This window comes from Rhinopithecus bieti, unplaced genomic scaffold (assembly GCF_001698545.2).
Source record: "Rhinopithecus bieti isolate Rb0 unplaced genomic scaffold, ASM169854v2 scaffold_6792, whole genome shotgun sequence".
NCBI classification, from domain to species: Eukaryota; Metazoa; Chordata; class Mammalia; order Primates; family Cercopithecidae; genus Rhinopithecus; species Rhinopithecus bieti.
In genome coordinates, this window is record NW_016805361.1 from 1491636 (window position 1) to 1517750 (window position 26115).

General features: G+C 38.1%; 1 protein-coding gene across 3 annotated transcripts in view; it reads left to right on the top strand.

Annotated features, from left to right (window-relative positions):
- The window catches only part of MAN1A1 (mannosidase alpha class 1A member 1), a 168354-nt gene that overhangs the window by 125437 nt on the left and 16802 nt on the right, over positions 1-26115 (top strand). For all 3 annotated transcript variants that reach the window (XM_017872224.1, XM_017872226.1, XM_017872227.1), the window contains exons 7-9: positions 15446-15569; positions 19041-19134; positions 25383-25498. In XM_017872224.1, the coding sequence (XP_017727713.1) occupies positions 15446-15569; positions 19041-19134; positions 25383-25498 (334 nt within the window). The remainder of the gene's footprint in view (positions 1-15445; positions 15570-19040; positions 19135-25382; positions 25499-26115) is intronic.

Genomic DNA, 26115 nt, shown 5'->3' on the forward strand with positions numbered 1-26115 from the left:
CCTCAGCTACTTGAGAGGCTGAGGTAGGAGGATTGCTTGAGCCCAAGAGGTCAAGGCTCCAGTGAGCCATGACCACACCACTGCAATCCAGCCTGGGCAACAAGACGAGATCCTGTCTCAAAAAAAAAAAAAATCCTTAAAAAAAAAATGAAAGATACTATAAACTAATAACCAAAATAAAAAACACTTCAGGATGTTTATTAACTAAAAAGTATTATTATCTGTAATACGTTTTATATTAGCCAGATATATAATGTTTGTCTCATGCTAACAGTGCTGTAGCAAAAATGAACTCTGGAAAATATGGTTCTTCACATTTTTAAGTCAGTTGAGGAAGTTTGAATATGGACAACGTACTACTATTTCATTTGAGAAAATTATTGTTAATGTTCTTTGTTGCCATATGGTATTGTGGTCATAAAGGAGAATTTCCCTACTTTTTGGAGATGCATACTAAAATATTTAGTGAATTGATATCTGTGACTTCTTCAAAATAATTTCCCAAAAGAATATTAATATGGAAAAAGAATATTATGCTTATATATAGATAGGTGATGCCACTACAAAATGATTATTAATATTTGTTAAATCTAAATGGTGGGTATATGAGTAAATTTAAGTGTTTATTTCACTCTTGCTGTTACTTTTTTATGTATTTGACATTTTTCATTAAAAATAAAGTTTTGGAAAATAGGTCTCTGAGGCCGGGCGCAGTGGCTCACATCTATAATCCCAGCACTTTGGGAGGCCCAGGTGGATGGATTACTTGAGGTCAGGAGTTTGAGAGCAGCCTGGACAACAAGGTGAAACCCTGTCTCTACTAAAAATACGAAAATCACCTGTAATCCCAGCTACTGGGGAGGCTAAGGCACGAGAATTGCTTGGACCTAGGAGGCGGAGGTTGCAGCGAGCCAAGATTGTGCCTCTGCACTACAGCCTGGGTGACAGAAGTGAGACTCTGTCTCAAAAAAAAAAAAAAGAAAAGAAAGAAAGAAAAGAAAATGGGTCTCTGAATATTCTAGACACAAAACAAGAATATGATCTTAATGGTATGTTTAGTTTGCTAGTATTAGGTAACATAAGGAGGATATCTATTTATATTTGTTAGTATATGCAAAATTATCTTTAAAATGTGATTGAAGAAATAAATAACGTGGTTATCTGTGGAGAGGAAATAGGAAAAGTGTGGAATGGGCAGGAATTGGAAGTAAAATTTGTGGTTACTTTTTTATGCTTTTAATATTTTGAAACATTTTATTATCTAATAAAATTACATATTGAAAGAGAAGGAGAATATTGTCATTAAAGATTGGAGCCTAAAAAATAGAAAAACGTATTTTATGCTGAAAAATTTTTTCAGATAATGCTAAAGCACTGCGCTTGTAACTGTTGTTTACCTGCTGAGAATACATTCAGAATTTGCTTCAGGGGTATTAAAAATTGGACTTCTTTTTTGTTACAACATGTCAGCATTGTTTTTCTTTTATTGTCTTTTATAACATGTTTACACTGGGGACTTTTAAAGAAAAAAATGTATTATGAGTCAGTTTTGTACATATTGGTTTTTTTTAATGCCATGTTGTTTCAAATAATATAGATTGGTGATATCTCAATTTTCAGTGCTAATAAATTTCCTTTGCTGTCCTCGGCTCAGGAAATTGGCTAATTTAACTGCTAACCTGTATAGAAGTATTCATATGAAAAATGACATCTTATAGTATCTGAAAAAAGCAGAGCACACATTGTTAAACTAGTCAGACCTGGTGTGGAAACCCACCCACCCCTGACACTTAATAACTGGAGCAAGTCACTTAACCTTGTAGAGTCCCAGTTTCCTTTGCTAAACAATAATATCCTACCACCTACGAGGTTATTGTGGTGATTAATTGAATTACATGAACAACTCTTACTTGTAGTGTCCTCATTTAAAGAAGGTGCCTATTTATTTTTTTTAATGCGGATTACCATTAAGTCTGAAGGACTAGCAGTTTAACATTGGTGATATGCTTTGCTTTGTTTACAAAAACAAATTCTAAAATTTAATTCTAAAGAGAAGGAAATTTAAACCATTTTACATACAAAAGGATACTACGTGAAAGTAATGTTTAGTTAAATTAAAATTTAATCAATGTCTCTTTAAACTCGCCAAGTAAAATAAATTCCTATGTTATCAAATTGTTACCTCTTGGAATTAAGCTTTAAATTTTCTATTGCATTTGACCAGTGGGTTCACTGGTGACTGAATCAGCAACTCCAAATATCATGATGTCCTTTACAAACCTTATATATTGTCCGTAAAGTAGTTGTCGTAATGAACAAGTTTTGGCAGAAGAAAGATTTCTGTGGTAGTCTTTTGAAAATCATTCTAAAATTAATATTGTGGTAAAAGTCTTCTTCTGGTGGGATAAAGAGAATATTGTTTACTAATTTCCTGTGCATGTGGATATTCAAAAGTGTATGGATTTTTTAAATGATGATTCTGTAAGAACTCATAGTTGATTACTTAGCCACCTGCAAGATATTCCTTTGAGGAAAAAAAAATCAACAGACAAGGTTTTCCTAGCTTTTCTTACTAAGTTGTATAATGTGTCATTGATGTCTGTCACTGTTTCTTACTATTAGAAATACTTTTATTACCTTTTTCTGGAAGACTTATGATATGTAAGAGATTTTTTTAAATGCTGTATATTTGGTAGTTGTGTAGCAATTAAATTGCTTTGAGAAAGTTGGCTGTTAACAGTAGCAATTTGTTACACTTTTAAATTTGGGAATACCTTACATTGTTTCATTACTACTTGTGTTGCAATTCTATCTCCAAGTGAACATTTGGTGAATTTTTTTTTTTTTTTTTTTAGTAGACGTCTAAAATTGAAGGGGAAAAAAAAAAACAAAACAGATTTATTTTGGTTAGCTAAATGTCAATTGCTTAATCCAAAAAGATAAAAATGTTTTGCTGGACTAATCCCTGTAGTTTCAAAGCATTTTCATGTGTATTATTCCATCTGATCCCACTAAAACTCTGTAAGGTGGGGTAGGCAAGTGTTACTTTGAAACTGCAGCCTTAAGCAAAATGACATATAACCAAACCAGTTTTACCCTTGGCTAATTGTTATAAACAAGGGTTAATTTTCTGCGGCACATTCATGGTCACAAAAACATCACCAAACTTCTAAAGATCAAAGCACTTCTAATATTAAACATTGAAGTAAATGTGAGCTATACTTAACATTTAAGAAAGATTAATAAAACAGATAATTATTTACCCAGTTTTTCTAGTTCAGGGTCACTGGTTGTCAGAGCCTATCTTGGCAGCTCAGAGTGCCAGGTGTGAACCAGCCCGGGCCAGGACGCCATCCCAGAGCAGGGTGCATTCATACATACACATTCATTCATTCATTCAGACTAGGACCATGTAGACGTGCCAATTCACCTAACATGCACAGCTTTGAGATGTGGGAGAAAAGCTGGAGTACTCAAAACCCAGGCAGACATGAGACAACATGCAAACTCCATACAGACAGCGGACCCAGCCCAGAATCAAGTATTTTTTTTTTCTTATCAATGTTATAATTAAAGGACATTGAATGAAAAGACCTTATTTGAGGATCTTTGGTGGTTTAATATTCAAGAGCAGTAATTAGCTAAGATATTGAACAGGTGAGCCTAATACAATGTGTTATCTGATGTGAAAAACAAACGTATTTATAGTTTAAAACAGTAAACTTTACATACTGTATATACTACTATAACTTTCTCTCCTGAACCTAATTAGGAAGAAAATCACTCCAGGCTTTTAAACAGGGGATGATAAAGTCTGATTCACGTTTCTAAAGTTCACTCTGGACACTGTGGGAAGAATAGGTTACATAAAAGAAAGAGTGGAGGCAAGCAAGCAAATGATTATATAGGCAAGTGGCAGACAGTTGGTGTCCTGGTCTGGGTGCTGATAGTAGAGATGGACAGATATGGAGGAACTGGAGCGATGTTCGGGAGGTAAGAGTTGTCAGGAAGAATTGGATTTGGGGATGAGGGAAGACAGGATCAAAGAAACACTTGATATGGCCTAATGGCCCTGTGTAATTTGCCCCTTTATCAGCTCTCCAGAGTCCCTGGCACTGGAGTCCCCTCACTGACTGTCAGCTACACCAGCCAACCTTCTGTTTTCACACTTTGCAGACTCATGCCTAACTTAGGACACTTGTAAGAGCTACTCCCAGTCTTCACTGGCAGGTTCATGTGATCGTTTCTGGTCTCAGCTTGAAGATCTCGCCTTCTACATGTTCTTCACAACAAGCCAGTCTAAAGAAGCTTCTCATCAAACTCCACCACATCAACCTGTTTTATTTTCTATTTGGCACTTCACATTACAAGACAGTTTTGCCATTTTTCACATTGGCATTCCACTGTTAACTGAAATAAGTAATCTTAAGCTCTAAGAATATCTACTTTCCCCCGTGGGATCCAAGAAAACATTTTCATTTTGAGTAAAGAGAAAAATAGCCCCAAAATATTGTTATTATCCTTAAATTGACATTCAAGGAAAAAGAAGCAACTCATCCCAACCATAAGATATACTTTGTACCAAGAGTAGACCCAATCCATAAATTGTGGGATCTTCCCACTGGCTCATTGCTTTATTTCTCAACAGTTCATTTCACACCAGATCTATCTGGAAAAGTCTAGTATTAGTCTAGTATAAATAGTCTGAAGTTCAGCCTGTCTCCTGCTGTTTCAGATTCATCTATCACCTAGAGACCCCTCTTACCACATTACCAGTCTCTACCCCTAATGATTCCCTAGAATTGAGAGTTTGGGGCCTAATTATTACATAAACTTTTCTGTATCCTTTGCCATGTACCTCATACTATATGCTTGATGCCATGTAAAGCCCAGATTCCATTAGCAGAACATAAAGAAGAAAGGGTTTTCTTTTCTTTCTTCCTTTTCCTTAAAGATAAAATGAGAATGATTAGTATCTCTAATTTCAAAATGCTATTCTGAGATTTTTATTTTGCATTTTATAATGTTTTCTAAAAAGTACAGTTTCCAAAAGTTACAGTTTTCTTGTGTCAGCATTCATTTATCTGAGTATTTCCTTAAAGGCAAAATAATGCCAGTAATTTGTTTCAAAATGCTATAGTGGGCCAAGTGTGGTGGTTCATGCCTGTAATCTCAGCACTTTGGGAGGCCAAGGCAGGCAGATCACTTGAGCTCACAAGTTTGAGACCAGCCTGGGTAACGTGGCGAAACCCCATCTATACCAAAAATACAAAAAATTAGCCATCCATGGTGGTACGCGCCTGTGGTCCCAGCTACTCGGGAGGCTGAAGTGGGAAGAGTGCTTGAGCCCAGGAAGCAGAGGCTGCCGTGAGCTGAGATCCTGCCACTGCACTCCAACTTGGGTGACAGAGTGAGACACTGTCTCAAAAAACAAAACAAAAATACAAAATACTGTAGTGATGTTTTTACTTTTTGCATTTTATAAACAATTTTAAAACTTTTTTTAATAAACTACAGTTATTTCTGTCAACACTGATATATTTTGATTATTTTTCCTAGAAAATATGTAGTTTTACTATCAGCCAGTTACTTTGTTCTTTGAAACATTTTTTAATGTCAAGATCATTATTAGGAGGCTACCAGAAGTTCAGAGCATGAGAAGTAGCTCCATTTTGATTATTCTTATTTTATAAAAGTTTTTAGGGCTGAGCGCGGTGGCTCACACCTGGAATCCCAGCACTTTAGGAGGCCAAGGCGGGCAGATCACGAGGTCGGGAGCCTAGCCAACATGGTGAAACCCCATCTCTACTAAAAATACAAAAATTAAGCCAGGCGTGGTGGTGCATGGCTGTAATCCCAGCTACTCAGGAGGCTGAGGCAGGAGAATTGCTTGAACCCAGGAGGCGGAGGTTGCAGTGAGCCAAGATCGTGCCACTGCACTTGAGCCTGGCCGACAGAGCAAGAATTCATCTAAAAAAAAAAAAAAAAGGTTTTAGGAGTTTCGTTACATTTGCAATATATTTATCCAATAATCTTAATCACTGAAAATGTATAAACATGTAAGTTAAAGGTAAACATAAATTGAAACTATCACCACATGAAAATATTTTAACTCCTGAGTAATAAACCTTGTTTGTTTTCTATTTCATAGAAAATATAATGGATTACTGTGATATGTTAGAAATGGATTTGTCACTGCCTTATTATAAATGCAGCAGTTATAAAATGGCATCTACTATGTAACTATCTTTTTGAGGAAGCTGTGGTGCTAGTAAAAGAAACAATTGTTTTTCTGCCTTTAGATTTGCATGAGAAGTTAAACACAGAAGATGTCGCAAGGCAGCATAGAGCTGATTAGATGCAGATTGTCCTTTAACCCTGACTGTATTTTATATACAGGTGTTGCTAAGAACCAAAACAGGGTACACACTGATTTCGTTGTAGTAGTTTATGTTCCATTGAAAAGATTATCTTTATTGCTGAGTTTTCCTCATTTTTTATTCTTTATTGTCCTTTTATTATTTTGTCTTTTCTTTCATCTTTATGCTTTTAAAATTTTAGTTGCCAAAGTGTTTCATAACACAGCATCCAACAGCCTCCAAACCATAAGTTGTAGACAGAAGGCAGGAAAATGAGAATGAAGTAGTTTGGTAGCTTTATTCTTAAGCATCTGTTTGAGAGTAATCTCTGAATCTGTTTGTTTTATCACAAGCTATGTGCACATTTTATTTGTGCATTACTTCTTTCATAAAAAAAAAAAGGTAAGAAAAGCTACCATTTTAAATTATGAGATGGTTTAATTAACTGTCTGGTTTCTTTTGGTTGGGTAGATTCATTTAATTCAAAGACAAATATCTAAACTTATCTCATGCCGCTTAAAAATTACACCTTAATTATTGATCCTGATTACCTAGACATCATCTGTTTTCCTAAACTCCCTTCATATTAATTCATCATTTGGGAATTTGAATACCATTTTCTCCCTATGGGTTCCTTAATAGCATCCATTTTACTGATCCTGCCTTAAAACAGTTGATTACTCACTCTGAGGTGTAGTGATAATGAATGTATTAGGCCTCACAGAATGAATCCTTTCCACTTAATCCTAAGTAGTTTAATATCTGGAAAAGACCTACAGTAAGGATCTGCTGAAATGGGTAATAAGATACCAGTGTGTTTCATATACCAGTCAGATGAAGTTCAATTTATTTTATAGAAGTTTAATTAGAGCCTCTTGATCTTGGCTAAGTAATGCCCAGAGGAAGAACAGAAATGGTTTTCCAAAAACTGTTTTTCCTCTACTCAGCTGTCAGAACAAAATTTAATTGAGCTGCAATTGAGACCCCAATCCTCCAACATTTCAGGGTAGGACATCTTGGTCATCAAAAACAACCTGAGCATATTTCCTAAGGTGTTTAGTGTTTGGATGGCACGGTAACAGGCATGGAGTAAGCGCTCCGTAAATTATGCCTGACTGACTGGCTCAGTTTTAAATTGCTGAGTTTGGCAAGATGCATCCCCGAAGTGCTTACTTTTTAACCTGTTGAACAGAATCACTTAATATTGTCCTTTATGCCTCAGAATTTCTGCCAAAAACTAACATTACTTTTGGCATAATTGATAGTGAACTGTTCTTTCCAATAGTAATTGCTCTGGTGCTTCAGCTGGGCCCTGAGACTAATGGTGCCAGACTTGTAGCTTTCATGGGCCAGGTAAAATTTTACTAATTACTGAGAGACTGGCCTTAGGTTACCAGTGTTTTATTTCATTTTAAAAAGTATACCAAAAAAAAAAAAAAAAAAAAAAAAAACCTCTACTATTGGCTGGGCACAGTGGCTCACACCTGTAATACCAGCACTTTGAGAAGCCGAGGTGGGCAGATCGTGAGGTCAGGAGATCGAGACCATCCTGGGTAACATGGTGAAACCCCGTCTCTACTACAAATACAAAAACTTAGCCAGGCACGGTGGCAGGCACCTGTAATCCCAGCTAGTCAGGAGGCTAAGGCAGGAGAATTGCTTGAACCCGGGAGGCGGAGGTTGCAGTGAGCCAAGATCACACTACTGCATTCCAGCCTGGGCAACAGAGTGAGACTCCATCTCAAAGAAAAAAAAAAAAATCCTACTATTATTTCATTTAAAAAAAAAAAGATAAGCTTAGCATCATAAAAATAGGAAAGACAGAGATTCAGAATAAAAGACAATCATTTAAATTGAATAAAATTTAAGCCTTCATAAGAAGTTGCCACCCTGTCGTTATTTTCCTCATTTCACCTTTTCTTGACCCTTAGAAGTCACTTCAGACCATTGCAAATTTGTGATAGTAAATCATGGGATCAGCCTGGAAGAGGAAGCTTTCCTTAAATTGGCTATCAGAGGAGCATGTATGTGGTGACACTAAATATGGGGTTAGATTATCCAGATATAAGTTTGGGGTGAGAGCCAATGACACAACCTCTTTGTTTTTGCTTTTTGGTTTTATTAAATTAAGCACGTATTGAGCACCTCTGTTTCTTGGCACTGCTGTAGACTTTGGAATAAAACATGTGCATAATGCAGGGATCTCTGTTGCTGATGATCTTAGAAACTAGGAGAAGCAAGTAATACTGGCCACACTGTTGACCGTAAGAGACCATACGACAGAATTTGGAGAGTTACTAAAAGCCTGAAGTCTGGACTAATTTCATGTGGCTTGAGCCATAGATGATCCATAGACCCATAGAATGAAAGACAGAGATAGACAGACATAGCTGAATTTCACCATGGTGTTAGTGTCTTAAGTACTGTCTTGAAATGAAGCTATGTGTTTAACTCTTACAATGATGGGACAGTTGTATCTAAAACCAAAGTAAGGGGAAATTTTAAGAGATGTTGGGCAAACTAATTTCATATATTATTATTTTCAAAGATGGAATATACTATGCTTCTATTCCATCTTGAAGCTTATTAGAAAAATATCTTGATATAAATGATTGTGTGTAGATTCCCCCTCCCCAGTTTTAAAAGGAGTCAATATGATGATTTACAACAGGTGGATGGATGTGCAGTATCCCAAAGGCTATGGAAGCTACCAAATGAGGTGGGATATTATTGGCCCACACTGTAAAGAGAAATAGCTGTGTAAGTACTGGATGTTTATGTCTCTAATACACATTCCCAAGTCCTTCCTCATTATCAGTTTAGATAATTAAACTAACATCTTCCAGCTGGAATCTTTGTAGACATTTTTGTCTGAAAATAAGTTAGCTTTAAAAAGAAATGATTCATAAACATGACAGGAATGGAAAAAAAGAAACCAGACACACCACTGAATTGTTTATAGTGGCAAAAAGGTAAAAATAAATTAGCTTCAGTGTCCAGTGCTGCAGTGAGTTTAAATAAATCGGAATATGTCCTTTGAAAATGTTTTAAAATAATATATCTATTTAGTCAGATAGTATGCACTCAACAGCAATAATGATGTACATTGATTGGCATGGAAAATGTTTGTGAAAAATGCAGTGTATATTTAAAGCAACATGTAGGACTGATTTTTTTTTTAAGTGGTGTATATGCATGCCAACTAAATACACCAAATTGCTTTTTCCATCAGTTCTGCTCGCCTTTTTGGTGGTGTCTCTGAAGCTAGTGATAGAATATCCCAACTTGCCCAGTAACTGGACAGAAACTGCACTCATCTGCAATTACTGCACTTGACTTATCTGCAATTTGTTGATAGACGTTATCTTACCCAAAAGATAGATGGGAACGAGAATTATGGCATCTTTGAACCTCAGGAGCAGGTTATTTGTGGAATCAGAGAGCGCCTTTTGCCGTCTTTGTCTTCATAATCCCCATCTTCCCCCACAGCCCAAGATAGTCAGATGTAAGAACAGCAGTACTGAGAGTCAGAGTAAACTAAATTGTTCCATCTTCAGTTGCAGCTCTGTCTAAAACAACTACCCGTTATGAGATGGAGCAAGATATCACTAATTTTAAACATTATTTTGACCCTTAGTTAAAAAGTTGTGTGGAAATTCTGTGGAGATTTGCCCTGCTGCTGTTTGGAAGCAGGAAGCTGGGGTTTATGGATTAATTCAGTAAATAGCTGCCCTCTGTTAGCCACCTTTCCCCAGAGGGATAGTCATTGGGAAGTAGTCCTCCACAGTCAGAGTTTCTGCAAGCTGCAATAGAATTGTGGCTAGTCTTAGAATGCCAGTCCCCTGGAATTGTTATTCCAGCTTTTAGTGAGGTCTTAAGAATGTAAACTTGAAAGATCGGCTCTGTGCAAACCTTTTCAGGAAGGACACATTTGTAAGTGAAGCCGAAATCGCTTTATCTAAAAATCAGTTCACTTTGAGAATACAGCTAAATGACACAATCGTTCATGACATTTTTGATTATTCTTTCCCAATCTGCTAAAGTCCAAAAGGAATAATGTTGGATTATCTGCTCTTTTGAATTAAATATCGCTGTGTGCCATTCTATTTGCGTACATGACAGAGGCTTTGCAATAGTTGTATGGGATGTGAGGGAATCTTTTTCTTCCAAAAATTGATAACTGTATAACCCCAAGGAGTCAACTATATTCTGGACTATGAACTTGAATGAAGTTTGCTTACGGCTCAGAAATTATTCAAACCAGAATTCTCAAGAAAAATAATTTTGGTTCATTTCCCATTTCGCATAAAATAGCAAGCAGTGAGGAAGAATAAATTGAAAGTCATAGCTAATCAAGACTTTATAACTATTTAATGCTTTGTTTATATATTCATCTGGCAATTTTTAGAATTGCTTCAGTTCTATAAATTATCTGGTACATTTGATGATAATAGGTAGCCAAATATATGTGTTAATGATCCAAATTGTATTGGGACAGTCACTGTAACCTATACCTTTTTTTGTTTGTTTGTTTGTTTTTGAGACAGGGTCTTACTCTGCCACCCTGGCTGGAGTGCAGTGGCAATCACAGCTCACTGCAACCTCCACCTGTCAGGCTCAAGTGATCCACTCCTTCTTCCACTTCCCAAGTAGCTGGGACTAGAGGTGCACGTCACCATGCCCATCTAATTTTTGTATTTTTTGTAGAGATAGGGTCTCACCATGTTGCCCAGGATGGTCTCCAACTCCTGGACACAAGTGATCTGGCTGCCTCAGCTTCCCACAGTGCTGGGATTACCGGAATCATACATCGCACACAGCAACCTGTGCCTTGAGTTACCTTAATTTAAGATTATTTTGAAAGAATACACCATCAATCCAGAACAATCTTCCAACTAGTTGAATCATTACAGGCTCTAGGAAAAGAGTTAGCATCTCTCCCATGGGATTCAGATACGAATAGATTAGCACCATTAGTACTGCGGTTCCTTCCTCCGGCTCTCTTAACCATTCCCAGGAGACAGGAGGAAAAGCACATAAAGCCCATTGCTCTCGGAGCTCTGAGGTCTGTAAATAATTATGCCGTCTTGTTTTTGAGTAAAGTAGAATGAAGTATATTTCCACAGTTAACAAACTACGTTCAAATTATAGCCTCCAAAGCAACAAAAGCATTCCACACTTTGAAAAGATCATAGTGACTCAATTCCTTTAAAGAGACGTTTCTATTTATAGTTGCCAAAATCAATTATTTTAGTTGTGATATGTTCTTTCTAAATATTTATTACCTTTATAGAATACTGAAAATTTTAAAATTGAAACATATACATTAAGTAATACTCCAATTTAAAATGGAAGAAGTAGGAATTGGAAGAAACATAAATAATTAGAGTGATGTAGAAGTTGAAGTTCTGCTGCAGAGTCCTTTGAACCAAACACTTGGCAGCTCCCCAGATCACATTAATTGCCTTTTTGTGTATACATTTCCACTGGCCGACTCGTCATCTTGGCTTAAAATGTAGTCATTGTAACAAGATTGGTAATATTTAAATATTCTTTCCTTTCATGCCTGTCTTATGGAACTAATGGTTTCTGAACACAAACTATTATTTTATCTTTGAAATATTTTTCTAAATATTATTAGTTTTTGTAAAGTAGGCCAGATAACACCATAGCTGTCTTTAAAATGCTGTCATAGTGGAACTGAAGTTAGAGACATTTTAAATCTCCCACTGCCATAGATAAAATTCATTTTTGGCCCAGCAGTCTAGAATGCCTCACCTTTCATAACCGGGGACGCCTGAGACCCTGGAACCCCCGCACCAGAACAAGGGAACTGAACTCTCTCTGGCCTCATTTCCCTTTGTCACCAACCCCCCATTTTAGTGTCAAATGCCTGTGTCCATACATCATTTTAAAGATTAAAGCCTTACAAATACATAGATTCCTCAGTAGATTATAGAATTTAAAGACAAAAATAACTTTGGAAATCATTCTGTTCATCTCCCGCAATCTGTGAGTGAGCAAAGCTTACATGCTTGCTATGCAAGACAGGAGGCAGCCATTTCTCTGAGATGCACACACATTTCAACTGTGGCGGCCTGTGGTAGATAGATGTGTGCCCCGTGTCCTCATCTAATGTCTATAGTTGTACCATCTCTAATTTATTGAACCCCTTCCCTGACTTATATTTAAGAGCCAGTACAACTGTTGATCTCATAAGCAATCTTACTGAAATACATTAATTCTGCAGACTGAATGAATGGTAACCAAAGCTGTCCTTTCATATAAACATACTGTATATTCTAAATCCAGTTTTCTTTCTATTAGCATAACATTTCCTCTGCTAGTGATTTTAATGTTCTTGCTTCCATGGTTGGGGGTTGGGAGGGTGGTGACAGAAGAGAGTACCATTTTCCTTCTGGTATGAATGTGTACAAAGAGGGAGGAAGGATACATTTTACCCTTTTTAAATTAAATGTTAAGAAATGTTTCTAAACATACTGAATGCTTTTCCAGTATATCTCTGGTTTTCTCTTGATTCACCACATGAATGGCAGAGAACAAATACATGGATATAAAGTAATATGAGGCTTAGTTTAGTATATATATATATTGCTTAACTTTCTCATCTGAGTGTGCTACCACATGCTCTACTCCCCGAACTTAACCAGTCCCTGAAGATCTGGAAGGTGGACTGGGCTTCCTCAGCACTGTGTTCTCTTTCTTTTCCAGGATAAAGTCATCATCTCCCCTTACCCTGCTATTGCCTTATGTTGCAGCTTTGTTTTTAATATTTCTCCAGACCACAGAAATTTGTAGTTTTGCTAAATAGGCTTATTGACATTGGTCAGTGATGGAGTGATTGGAATAAAACATTGATATGTTGGCCAGGTGCGGTGGCTCACGCCTGTAATCCCAGCACTTTGGGAGGCCGAGGCGGGCAGATCACGAGGTCAGGAGATCAAGACCATCCTGGCCAGCACTGTGAAACCCTGTCTCTACTAAAAAAAAAATACAGAAAATTAGCCAGGTGTGGTGGCGGGCCCTGTGGTCCCAGCTACTCGGGAGACTGAGGCAGGAGAATGGCGTGAACCTGGGAGGTGGAGCTTGCAGTGAGCCAAGATCACGCCAGTGCACTCCAGCCTGGGCGACAGAGCGAGACTCTGTCGCCAAAAAACAAACAAACACAAAAAAAATAACATTGACATGTTGTGACAACTAGTTAATGACCAATAACCATGTGCATTTGCCATATGTTAATAAACTTTGAAAGTAGCTATTCATCCTATTTGGATGATTGGAAATTCTCTTTTATAAGCCAACTATGAAAATAAAAACTGACTAACATTCCCAGAACCTAATAAATTTAGGGCATTTTGTACAATAAATGAATATATCGTTTTCAGATCTCTGTGTCTTATTTCTCTTTACTTTTTCTTAGATGTACTGTATGTCAGTGTTTTGGAGGAAACTCTAGGTTTTGCTGTAGAAAGGAGCAAGAAGTGAGAGTGAGGCGAGCCCAGGACTGTAAGCGCCAGTCATCCTCATGGTTTCTCTCTTCCTCAGCATTCCTGAGCAGCCTGGCAGCAGACCGCAGGACAGGACTGAAAGGGTTTACCCAGAGCTGTGACTGATATATGGCAAAAACAAAGTGGGGGTGGACACCAAGAGCAGCATTTTGATGGGGTCTACCTTAGAAAGAGAGAATTCCACAAGCCGTTAAGACCTGGCTCCAGCCTATCCTTCCAGCCTTCTCTCCCACCAACCTCCATTCCCTGCATTCTGCAGTGTAAGAGCTGCTTCTGGTTCCTGGCCAGCCCCTCTGCTCATGTGTTCTCTCCTTGCCCAGATTCTCCTCATTTTTTCCTCACCAACTCGTACTTACCCTTCAAGAATCAACTCAGGAGTCTCTTCCTTGAAGCAGTCTTCTGTGATCCATCCCCACCACGCTGGACTGTGTGTCCCAGCTTTAGATGCTCAGAGAACTTTTCACACATGTATCTCGGCATTCACCGTCTGTGATTGGAACTATTTATGCTTAGTTCTTTTTCTGTCATTACACTATTAGGTCTTTGAGAAAAAGTGATTGATTATCATAACCATGCTCGTAACCCAATGCCACGTATAGTCCTGGCAGATAGTAGGCATGCACTAAATGTGCATTCTAAACTAAAAGTGTGGGATTTTAGCTATCAGAAAGGGAATGTATTAGGAGAATAACGAACTTTATTCTTTTGAATTACCACATCTTTTTTGAAGTGTTAAGTGGCTCTCCAGAAATAAACTGTACCCAAGAGTACTGCCATGTCTCGGGAGTCACTTTATGTGCATTTGGATGTGCGTATGTTTATAACTGTTTTAAAAGGCCTAGTTTTCTGAAAAAGCATTTCTCCAAGAAAGGCCATGGAGCAGTAATTTCTGAAGCTCATGCCTCTGACTTTTCCAGACTTTATAACCTAATTTTGTTGGGATTCTTGATCACAGGTTGTATAGAGTAGGGAATGAGTTAGCACCTTAGGTAATATGCTTAGAAAAAGACAAAGTAGTGGGAAGATACACATAAGAAAGAAAGTCTGGTAAATGCAGGAAGATTTGGAGAGGGATGAAGTGAGTGTATAATTAATGAATCTTGGAAATTTATATTTTATCCAAATAAAATTTTGTATATAATGTGAATGTCTGAAATTCTTGGACTCTCAGACTGAAACTAATTAAAATGTTGAAGAGCTTTATGTGATATTTGGGCATGGTGGGAGTGTTTTGGTCAGGTTTTGTTTTATCTTCTACGTGGAATGGTTATACATCTGTATAGCATCTCTACTTTCCAAAAGATTTGCCTGTTCATCAACAGCAAGTACTCAGCAGCTTTGTTCTAAATTAAGTCAACAGTAATTTTCAATTTGGAGACAGGAGTCAAACCCTAAAACTGGTAGCCAAAGAAAACAGTGCTTGGTTTTACAGTATCTAGAGGGGACTGGTAGGCGGGATGCCTTGTTTTAAAAGCCGTCTATTTCATGTCTACTATTTAGATAGTGAAAAATGGAATTAGTCTGACCCATAACTCTTCAATGTCATCTCTTCTTTAGTGGTATTGGAAGGAACTGGCCCTGGGCCTCTGGAGGCAGCAGTATTCTGGCAGAATTTGGAACCCTACATTTGGAGTTTATGCACTTGAGCCACTTATCAGGAAACCCCATCTTTGCTGAAAAGGTGAGATTTTTCAATGTGCCTTGGCCTGCAAAGCAACACTTATGAGAAACAGTATCCTCTCTGAGAAGGTTTAGGAATTTTTGAGGTGGAAATAACAACCAAATTTGTTACAGCTCTTTCTGAAGTTTTGCAACATGCAGCATTTCAATTAGCCAAACTGTAAACCTACAGCCTTTCCAGTGCACCGCTCAGGATGTGAGGACACAGCTTCCACCTCTGGTTCCCTCTACCTTAAGTTAGTTGCTTAAGTCATCTGAAGTTTATGTCCTTATCTAAAAATGTTTAGTACTAAATGCACTGCATGAGCCAACTATGTGAAATACAGACTGAAAGTATTATACAAATGTGATGTTGCACCTGAATTGGTCCCTCATTTTCCGAAAGCAAACCCATCGATATTTGGATAAATTCATGTTCCCCCCATCACTCTTCCTTTATTTTCAACCTGCTTTTTGGCTTCCCTTTACAGTAAAATTCCTTGAAAGAGTCGTCTCTGTTGTCTGCTTTTCAAGTCTCTTGAACCTGCTTCAGTAGGACTTTTCCCCCAGCCACACCTGTTGCAGTGACCAGTGAGCACCACAGTGCTAAAGCCACTTACCCATTCTCCCCTTCATCTTCCTTGCCCTCTCAGCATTCGACACAGTCAGTCAGTTCTTCGTTCCTGAGATACACTTTGCGCATGGCATGTAATACTCTCCCAGTTTGTCTCCTTTTTTGCTGGATGCTCCTTCTGTCTTCCTCTTTGTGTCCTCCTCAACACCCCAACCTCTAAATATTGGAAAGCCTAGCACTCAGTCGTGTGCCTCTTCTTTTTTATATTCACTCCCTGCATTGTTACATCCAGTCTCTGGGCTTGGCATACCATCTCTATACTCTAGACTCCAAGTGTATTATTTCAGTCCCAACCCGTTCCTGAACTCCATTATATCTGTTTGTTAAACATCTCCACTAAGAGGTCCCATAGACAAGTCCCACTTAAAATGCCTCAGGCTCAACGCCTAGACCTGCTTCTCCTCCAGTCTTTGCTATCTTGGTAAATGGCATCTCACTGTACCCAGTGGTCAGCCCAAAGATCTTGAGATCCTCCTGGTTCTTCTTTTTGGTAAACCCCAGGCCCAAATCCAGTAAGAAATCCTTTGGGTGTCTCGCCGCCTCTACTGCTGTCCTGATCTGGTATCCATCATGTCACTTGGACTATATACCTGACCACCACTTCCTCTCTTGCCCCCTCAGCCTTCCCATGACACTCGAGTGAAATAGGCCCTTATTGTGACCTGTGGGGCCTGGGTGGCCTGGGCCCTGGGTCTCCTCTCCCCTCCTCTGCCTGCTGACATTCTCCCCTTTGCCTCCTCACCTCTGGCCTCAGTGGCCTTGCAAACCTGCTGTTTCCTCAGGGCCTTTGTACTTGCTCCCCTCTCTGTTCCGAGTGCTCTTCCTCCACATTTCCATGTGGCCTGCTCCCTCACTTCTTTAATACTCTGCTCAAACACCTCTGCCTTGCCGGGCCACTCTGACTAACATGGGATAGCCTCTCCACATCACCCTGTCCCATTACTCTCAATCAGCTCCGGCTACCGTAACAAAAACGCAGCCAGAAACAACAGAAATTTCTTTCTTACAGTTCTGGAGGCTGGGGAATCCAAGATCAAACTACCAATGAGGTAGGTTTCATTCTGAGCCTCTTCCCTGAACTTTTAGACAATGAGCACTGTCCCAGTGTGTGTTCACATGACGTCGTCTTTGTGCTCTGAGGGAGAGAAGGAGTCACAGAGAGAGAGCTCTTGTGTCTCTTATGAGGGCACTAATCCCATTTAATGGTCTGCCGTCATAACCTAATTGCCACCTCCAAATAAATCTCCAAATACAATCACATTGGGAAGTAGGGTTTCAGCATATGAATTTAGGGGTATGCAGTTCAATCCGTAGCACCCTCTTATTTTTTTCCACAGTATTTACCATCTCCTGATACACTATACAGTTAGATGTTACTTAACAGTGTTTCAGTCAACAATGGACCACATATATGACAGTGGTCCTGTAAGTTTATAATGGAGTTGAAAAAATTCCTACGGCCTCGTGACATCATAGTCGTCATAATGTCATAGGGCAATGCATTACTTACATGTTTGTGGTGGTGATGGCATAAACATACTCTACTGCCAGTCATATAAAAGTATAGCACATATAATTATGTACAGTACATAATATTTGATAAAGTAAATGACTGCATTACTGATTTATGTACTACTCTCATTTTTATTGTTATTTTAGAATGTACCACTTTTGTTTTAAGTTACCTGTAGAAGCAAGGTCCTTCTAGAGGTATTCCTCTTGAAGGCATTGTTATCACAGGAGTTGACAGCTCCATGCATGCTACTGCCCCTGAAAGACCTTCCAGTGGGATAAGAGGTAGAGGTGGAAGGCAGTGATATTGATGGTCCTGCTCTGTGTAGTCCAAAGCTAGTGTGTGTATGGGTCTTAGTTTTAACAAAAGTTTAAAAGTTAAACAACTTTAAAAGAAATTTTAAATAGAAAAAAGCTTATAGATAAGAATATAAAGAAAGAAAATATTTTGGTAGAACTATACAAAGTGTGTTTTAAGCTAACGGTTATTACAAAAAAGTCAATTTTTTTTAAATTAAAAAGCTTATACAGTAAAATTACAGTAATCTAAGGTTAATTTATTATTGAAGAAAGAAAAATACTTTTACAAATGTATTGATAATGGCTAAGTATACCGTGTTTATAAAGTTTACAGTAGTACACAGTAACGTCCCAGGCCTTCACATTCACTCATTACTCACTTACTAACTCATCCACTGCAACTTCTAGTCCTGCGAGTTTCATTCATGAAGAGTGTTCTATACAAAGTGCCCTGTATTTATATATAGGGTTCTAAAACGTATAACCCTATAGAAAGGTATCATTTTTCATCTTTTATAGTGTGCTTTTCTATGTTTAGATACACAAATACTTTAGTAGAGTAACATACACTACACAGGTTTGTAGCCTACAAAGAGTAGGCTGTGCCAGCTACATTTGTGACAGTGTACTCTATGATGTTTGTACAGCAGTGAAAATGCCTGTGTTTCCCAGCATGTATCCCTGTCATTAAGTGACACATGACTATACTTACGTATTTATTTATCTATTTATTTATTTATTTATTTATTGTCTGTCCCATCCCACTAGGATGCACAGTTCTAAGAGTACAGTGACTTTGTGTATCCACTGGCCCCTTGTTCCTAGGATGGCATCTGGCTAATGGTAGATAACTAATCAGTGTGACGATATTCACTTACTGCTATTATGTTTGTAATAATAAGCTAACAGCAATTATCTTTGTTCTAACTCTGCATCATTTAAGTCAACTTATTTTTTCTAAAATGGAAAAACATGTTCAAGAAGAAGAAGAATGGCATGAAAATTGTTTTTCACATTTTCACAGTAACATTTTATTTTCTATTATAGGTAATGAATATTCGAACAGTACTGAACAAACTGGAAAAACCACAAGGCCTTTATCCTAACTATCTGAATCCCAGTAGTGGACAGTGGGGTCAACGTAAGTCAGAAGACTCGCATTATTATAGCTCTTTATGGTACTGTACTTGTCGAGGGAGAGGAAGCACAAAAGCAGCACAGATTTTGTTGAGAAATGTTTAGAAAAGGAGAAAACGGCATGGCTCCTTTAATAAACAGGCTTCTGTCATCAAGATTGTGTTACCAGGAAACTGGATTGTGTATTGTTCATATATAACTCCAAGTGTGATGACATATAAGCACATTTAAAGCTATTAATAAGAAAGGGAAGATCTGGCCAGAGTAGTGTGGGGATGATAACCTGTAATAAGCTGGTCATGTGGATAGAAAGGAAATTCATTCCTTTGTATTAATGACTATGAGGGTTTTATAGAGAGTAGGTAGACCATTCTGCTTCCTAACATTCTCTATTTCTACGTGACTATACAATGAGAGGGAGCCTGAATTTTTAAGAGTTGGGAAATTGGAAGAGCAAACACCCTGTTTTTCTCTCCTTAATTTTAAGCTGCCATATAAAGGTTTCTTGCCAGTAGAATTACCTTTAGGATGGAAGAAAGTATTGTACAAGGACTTTTGATCCTAGAAGCCTGCACTTAAGACTCTTCAGATGATTTTGAGCAGGGGCATAAAGATTCAGAGTAGTTGAAAGAAATGTTCTCAAGCTGATTTGGAAAAACAGTAGTAGATTAAATAGCAACTGAAAACAAGTGAAGAATATTGAGATGCCCAGCTGTGGCAAGAGTACACTGCCTTAAGATTTTACTCTAATTTGGATTTTTTCTTTATATTTTAATGTCATGTTCTTAGATACCTCACTGTTACTTTAGAAGTACTTTTCTTAAAGAATAATAGGAAAGAATGTGCTAAAATCCATATGCTAAAATATGTCTGTAGCTCTGGAAGGCCTAGCCATTGAAACCTTAGGGCTATACTCAAGGTTACCACTGACGTAAGTGTGGTCAGCAGATCACTGGAAGTCCTTGAGACCTCTGAAGAGGCCCACAAGGTCAAAACTATTTTTATTATAATACTAATATAATATATTAAGACATATAATACATGTCTTAGTCATATTTACTAAGCCAGTACACCGTGTCTTGCACTTAGTGGGTGTTTACATACTTAAATTTTGTGAATACATATATGCTCTGTATCTCACCTCTCTTTCTGCCTGTGCTGTTTAATAGTGGTACTTTAAAAGGCTTTTTGCCTTTTCTAAAACGTTGATATTTACACCTACAGTGTTAGGTGGAACTGCTGAAGCCTCACTGAGAACAAAGGCAAACAAACACCAAATAGTACTAATACTCATATTCTTTCTTTTTTTTTTTTCTTTTTTGTGGGACAGTGCCTCACTGTGTCACACAGGCTGGAGTACAGTGGCATGATCTCAGCTCATTGCAACTTCTGCCTCCTGGGCTCACACTGGGTTCAAGCGATCTTCCCACCTCGGCCCCCCTGAGTAGCTGGTACTACAGGTGCACACTGCCATGCTCAGCCAATTTTTATTTATTTATTTTTTTTGGTAGAGACAAGGTCTCATTATATTTCCCAGATTGGCCTCAGACTTTTAGGCTTGAGCGATCCCTTTCCCTTGGCCTCCCAATGTTGGGATTACAGGCATGAGCCACCACACCAGCCCCCATTGTATTCTTAGTAGCATTTTAATAAAGGATACCAGTTTCACTTTTGAATGTGCTTAATGAAACAGTAAAAAAAAAAAAAAAAATTAGTGATTCTAGTAAATATCAACCCTTGAGTACACACCTTTGTCATATCCTATGAGATGAAATGGAAAGTACTCATAAATCACTCCTGCTGAATTATGAAAAATGGTAGTTGCGTCAAGGAAAAGCTCTTGGGTGTTTGAGTTGCAAGCTGAACTAGCCACTTACTGTTTCATGGATTCAACATTTTTACTTGAAAGAACAACTTTAAAAATGGTTATTTAGGCTAGGTAATTGGGAGCCATATTCTTGAAAATGAGCTTGTCACTTCAAGGAAAAGTCACGGTATTTGTGCCAATAATTATAATCCAAGTTTCTAAATAAAAAATAGAATTTTGGAAAACTTGTACATGCTACCATGAACTTGACACAAATACTTTTCCTATTAGATTGATGATGATATTAACAAATGTGGTTTTCTGACATTGTATAATGGAACGTGTCAATATTTGAAAGATCTGCATAATTCAGTGGGCCAGTATTTTCCAAATGACCAAAGCATGATATTATAAGATCATACATGGAAAACAATCTATGTGAAGTACAAGATAGACCAATGGATTTTAATGTAACAATACAAAAATTCATTGATGTAATTTCTAATTTTACAACGCAATTAACCTTTAAAAAAGAAACCACTTGTTGACTATTGTAGTATCAAAGAAAAATATCCACAATTGTGTGAAAAGTCTGTTAAGATATCCTTTCTTTTTCTGACTATATTACTGTGTGAGGCTGACTTTTCTTGATGTATTACAGCCAAAACAGCATATAGCAAAGGATTGAAAGTAGGGCAGGCATGAGTATCCAGCTGTCTCCTATCAAGGCAAACAAGAAAGAGATATGCAAAAATGTGAAATTGTGTCAATCTTCTCACTAAATTTTTGTTTTGTTTTGTAAAATATAACTTTTTTGAAAAATTGTATATGTTAATGGGCATGTAATTATTATTTTAAATGAAATAAGAAAAGTATTTTTAAATTATTTTAATTTTACAGTGTAGTAAATATATGTATTACTTACATAAATTATTTGGGGTACCCATTTCTTTTGAAGATTACAAAAGGGTGCTGTGACTCAACAGTTTGAGGGCCACTAGAGGACGGGGGATAAAACAACTTGTGTATATTTCCGTTGTTGTTGTTGTTGTTGTTGTTGTTGTTGTTGTTGTTTGAGATGCAGTCTCGCTCTGTCACCCAGGCTGGAGTGCAGTGGCACAATCTCAGCTCATTGCAACCTCCCTGTCTCATGCTCAAGCAATTCTCCTGCCTCAGCCTCCAGAGTAGCTGGGACTACAGGCGCGTACCACCACACCCAGCTAATTTTTGTTTTTTTAATAGAGATGAGGGTTTCACCATGTTAGCCAGGCTGGTCTCGAACTCCTGACCTCAGGTGATCCACCCTCCCCGGCCTCCCAAAGTGCTGGGATTACAGGCGTGAGACACCACGCTGGGCCTGCCTCTGCTTTTAATGGTTGTTCTGCTTGTTCTCTTTTAGCAGTTGCCCCTGCTCCTGAGTTACGGCTGAAAGGCGGTATCCAGTCCTGGTCACTGATAATATGAACTGATCTTGTTACTGTTGAGGCCAGATGGCAGGGTTTCATGTCTGTACACAGAGCATTTATCATCCTTTGATTTCTGTAACAGCCATCCATCTATCTGTATCTAATCTAGCTAGCTATGTGTAGTGTCACTAGCATCATTGGGGGATTGTTTCAGAGAGAGAAATTCAGATGAAGTCAACAAAAATTTTACAAGGGAGATAGTGAGTATTTTAATTCTTCTTTGTCTTGATTCTTTTGCTACTTGCTTTTTCTCTTTTTTAGATATTAGAAATCCTTTTATGGGACCTATTCTTATGAAGAAAAGAATAAATTATTCCTTCAGAGAAGAGCGTAATATTTGACTGACTACAGTACACCTCACCTTTAGAGCAGTTGGACATAAAAATACTGTATTATGTTCTTTCTAGGAGTAGGTTGATCCTTTCCTACTGATAAAATCAGGCCTACTGTCCCCCACATCCGCTAAGATGTTTACACAGGACTGTGTTGACAAACAGCCATCCAGGCCTGAAGGAAGGTTAGTGAGTGATACGCTAAATTAATGAGAAAACCTGTTTCTCCTCTATGTTTCTTTGTCTGAAATTTTATAGGCAGGAAATTTTAAAATAGAAAACTAGCAAATACCAAAATTAATTAAAACAAATGTATTCTTATGTAACACTTTTTTCTTTTTTTAAAAAAATCCCCAAATGCCCGAACTCGCTTCTTCCATCTATTAGAAAATCATAACCCAAGGGGAGGAAAACATCAAGCTCCTTCTGGCCGTTGGTTTTCAGCTCTCATTGCTTTAACTCCAAAGGACATGTCTGGATCCTGGCCATCGTTTCCTATCACTTCATGGAGTCAGTGTTGTTTTGACAATGCCAGCGCGGGATTTGCTTTTCCACGCATCACTTGCATTTGTCTCCTACAATGATGTTGATAACAACAGGGTTTATTATTGATGAGTTCGTACTTAGTCTGTTTAGTTTGTAAATGTCAGAGGTTTCTGTGTTGATTTAGGAAACTGTAAAGGTCACTTCAAGAATCATATTTAGAATTTTAAAATATATTTTACACTAAAATTTAAACTATAATTCTACACTTTCTGCAATAAGAAAATCACATACTTAACTACTTTAAAACATGGCTTTTTAGCTTGGATAGTTACAGCCCTTTATTAAGGTTGACATAGAAGAATTTTGCTTTGTTCATCAATTATTTGTTGAGTACCTACCATGGGCAAGACACTTTCCAGGAGCTGGGGTGGACTGGAAAACATAATAGGTCTGGTCTCTGCCCTCTTGGTTCATGATCTCTTGGAGGAGACAGAAGAAAATGTTACCATATTATGAAATTGTAGTTGATAAATGTGTGCAATCAAAAAGTGTGTGACAAGGGAACCTAGTGGGATTGTCAGAGAACATGCCTTTGAGGGAGTGCCATTTGATCCCAGGTATGAAGTATGAGTAAGAACTACTAAAGAAGGGGAAGGGGGTCCTAGGGTCTATTTCATGCATAGAGAACAAGGCCTATAGAAGCCCTGCCTGAGATGAGATGGAGCCTGATGTTTTTGAGGAACCAAAAGAAGGGCTGCATAGCAAGTGAGCAGAAAGCAAGTGGAGCCAGACTGAATGGCATAGAGAAGATTGAGATCTTGCATGGCACCAGACACACAGTATTGGGCTTCGAGTAAAGGGTAATCACATTCATGTATTAAGAGGGCTACTCTGACATTAATGTGGGGAACAGATTGAAGGAGCACTGTCATTAGAACTCTGGGCCGGGCGTGGTGGCTCATGTCTGTAATTCCAGCACTTTTGGAAGGCTGAGGCGAGCGGATCATGAGGTCAGGAGTTCGAAACCAGCCTGGTCAACATGGTGAAACCCCGTCTCTACTAAAAATACAAAAATTAGCCAGATGTGGTGGCCAGTGCCTGTAATCCCAACTACTCGGGAGACTGAGGCAGGACAATCACTTGAACCTGGGAGACAGAGGTTCCTGTGAGCTGAGATCGCGCCATTGCACTCCAGCCTGGTGACAAAGCAAGACTCTGTCTCAAAAAAAAAAAAAAAAATGAGGATACCTATCCTATAGTTGTGAGATTGTTGATAATACATGTAGTGGATCTGGCATGATAAATGGCAGTGAAGGTGGACTGTAGGAATGGAGTATTAGGAGGAAAAATTTCTTCTGCCTCATATTCTTTCTGACTGCCCCTGTCCCATAGGTATTTGGGATTCATAGCACTAGAAAATTTATCAAACAGTAATAGGCTGAGCACAGTGGTTCATGCTTATAATCCCTCTTCTTTGAGAGGCCCAGGTGGGAGGATCGCTTGAGACCAGGAGTTGTAGATCAGCTGAGGCAACATAGCGAGATGCCGTCTCTACAAAAAATTTAAAAATGAGCCTGGCGTGGTGATGCATGCCTGCAGTCCCAGCCACTTGGGAGGCTGAAGCAGGAGGATCGCTTGAGCTCAGGAGTTTGAGGTTATAGTGAGCTGTCATCGTGCCTCTGCCCTCCAGCCTGGGTGACAGAGTGAGATTAGAAATAATAATAATGGCAATGAACCTGAGGAGCTTCTTGTTTAATTTATTACAAACCACTTGTTAAAATTTGTTAATATTCATAGCTTTGCCAGAATTTTATATTATTCAGAACTAAAGCAAATAAAAATGTATTTAAATATATACTGTGAACATTTTAGTTGGGTATTTTTCACTAGAGAGCCAGATTTTTAGAATTAGGGGTGATTACATATCTTTTATCTTCCATGTTTACAAAACTACTCTGGTAATTATTTAGAGTATGTTACATTAGTTAATAGCCCATCTGCTCATTTCAGAGTATCTTTCTGAAAATAAAAGATTTGTTGGAATTTAAATGTAACAGTGACTTGCAGTTGACATAGGGTTGCATCCTAGTTGCTAATGTGATTTTGCTCTATCTGAATTAAAAGCTGAATGACTCTAAAATTCATTTCCCTTTCTCTCCAGATCATGTATCAGTTGGAGGTCTTGGAGACAGCTTCTATGAATATTTGCTAAAGGCCTGGTTAATGTCTGACAAGACAGATCTGGAAGCTAAGAAGATGTATTTTGATGCTGTTCAGGTAACCCAATATTTAAATCTTCTTTGTCACTCAGCCCTAACTTATAACTTTTATATTAATCAAGTTTTAATGAATAAGTGATGTACTACATGAATGAGTTACAAAATACTTCCAGTTAGGTAGAGTTCAATATCTGCTAATATCATAATAATAGTAATCATATTTGATGTTTATTTCTAATTGGGCAGCTAAAGTTTTTGCATGGTTTAAACCTCAGTTAAGAGTCACATATCTGAAAAAGTCGTATTCTTTCATAAATATGAATTATCTCCTTAGGACCACAATTTATATTATGTGGGGGGAAATCCTGAATTTGTATTCTGACAATCGCCTAAGTTAAAATTGCCCGGGGCGGAGCAAGATGGCCGAATAGGAACAGCTCCAGTCTCCAACTCCCAGCGCGAGCGACAAAGAAGACTGGTGATTTCTGCATTTTCAACTGAGGTACTGGGGTCATCTCACTAGGGAGTGCCGGACAATCGGTGCTGGTCAGCTGCTGCAGCCTGACCAGCGAGAGCTGAAGCAGGGCGAGGCATCGCCTCACCTGGAAAGCGCAAGGGGGAAGGGAATCCCTTTTCCTAGCCAGGGGAACTGAGACACACAACACCTGGAAAATC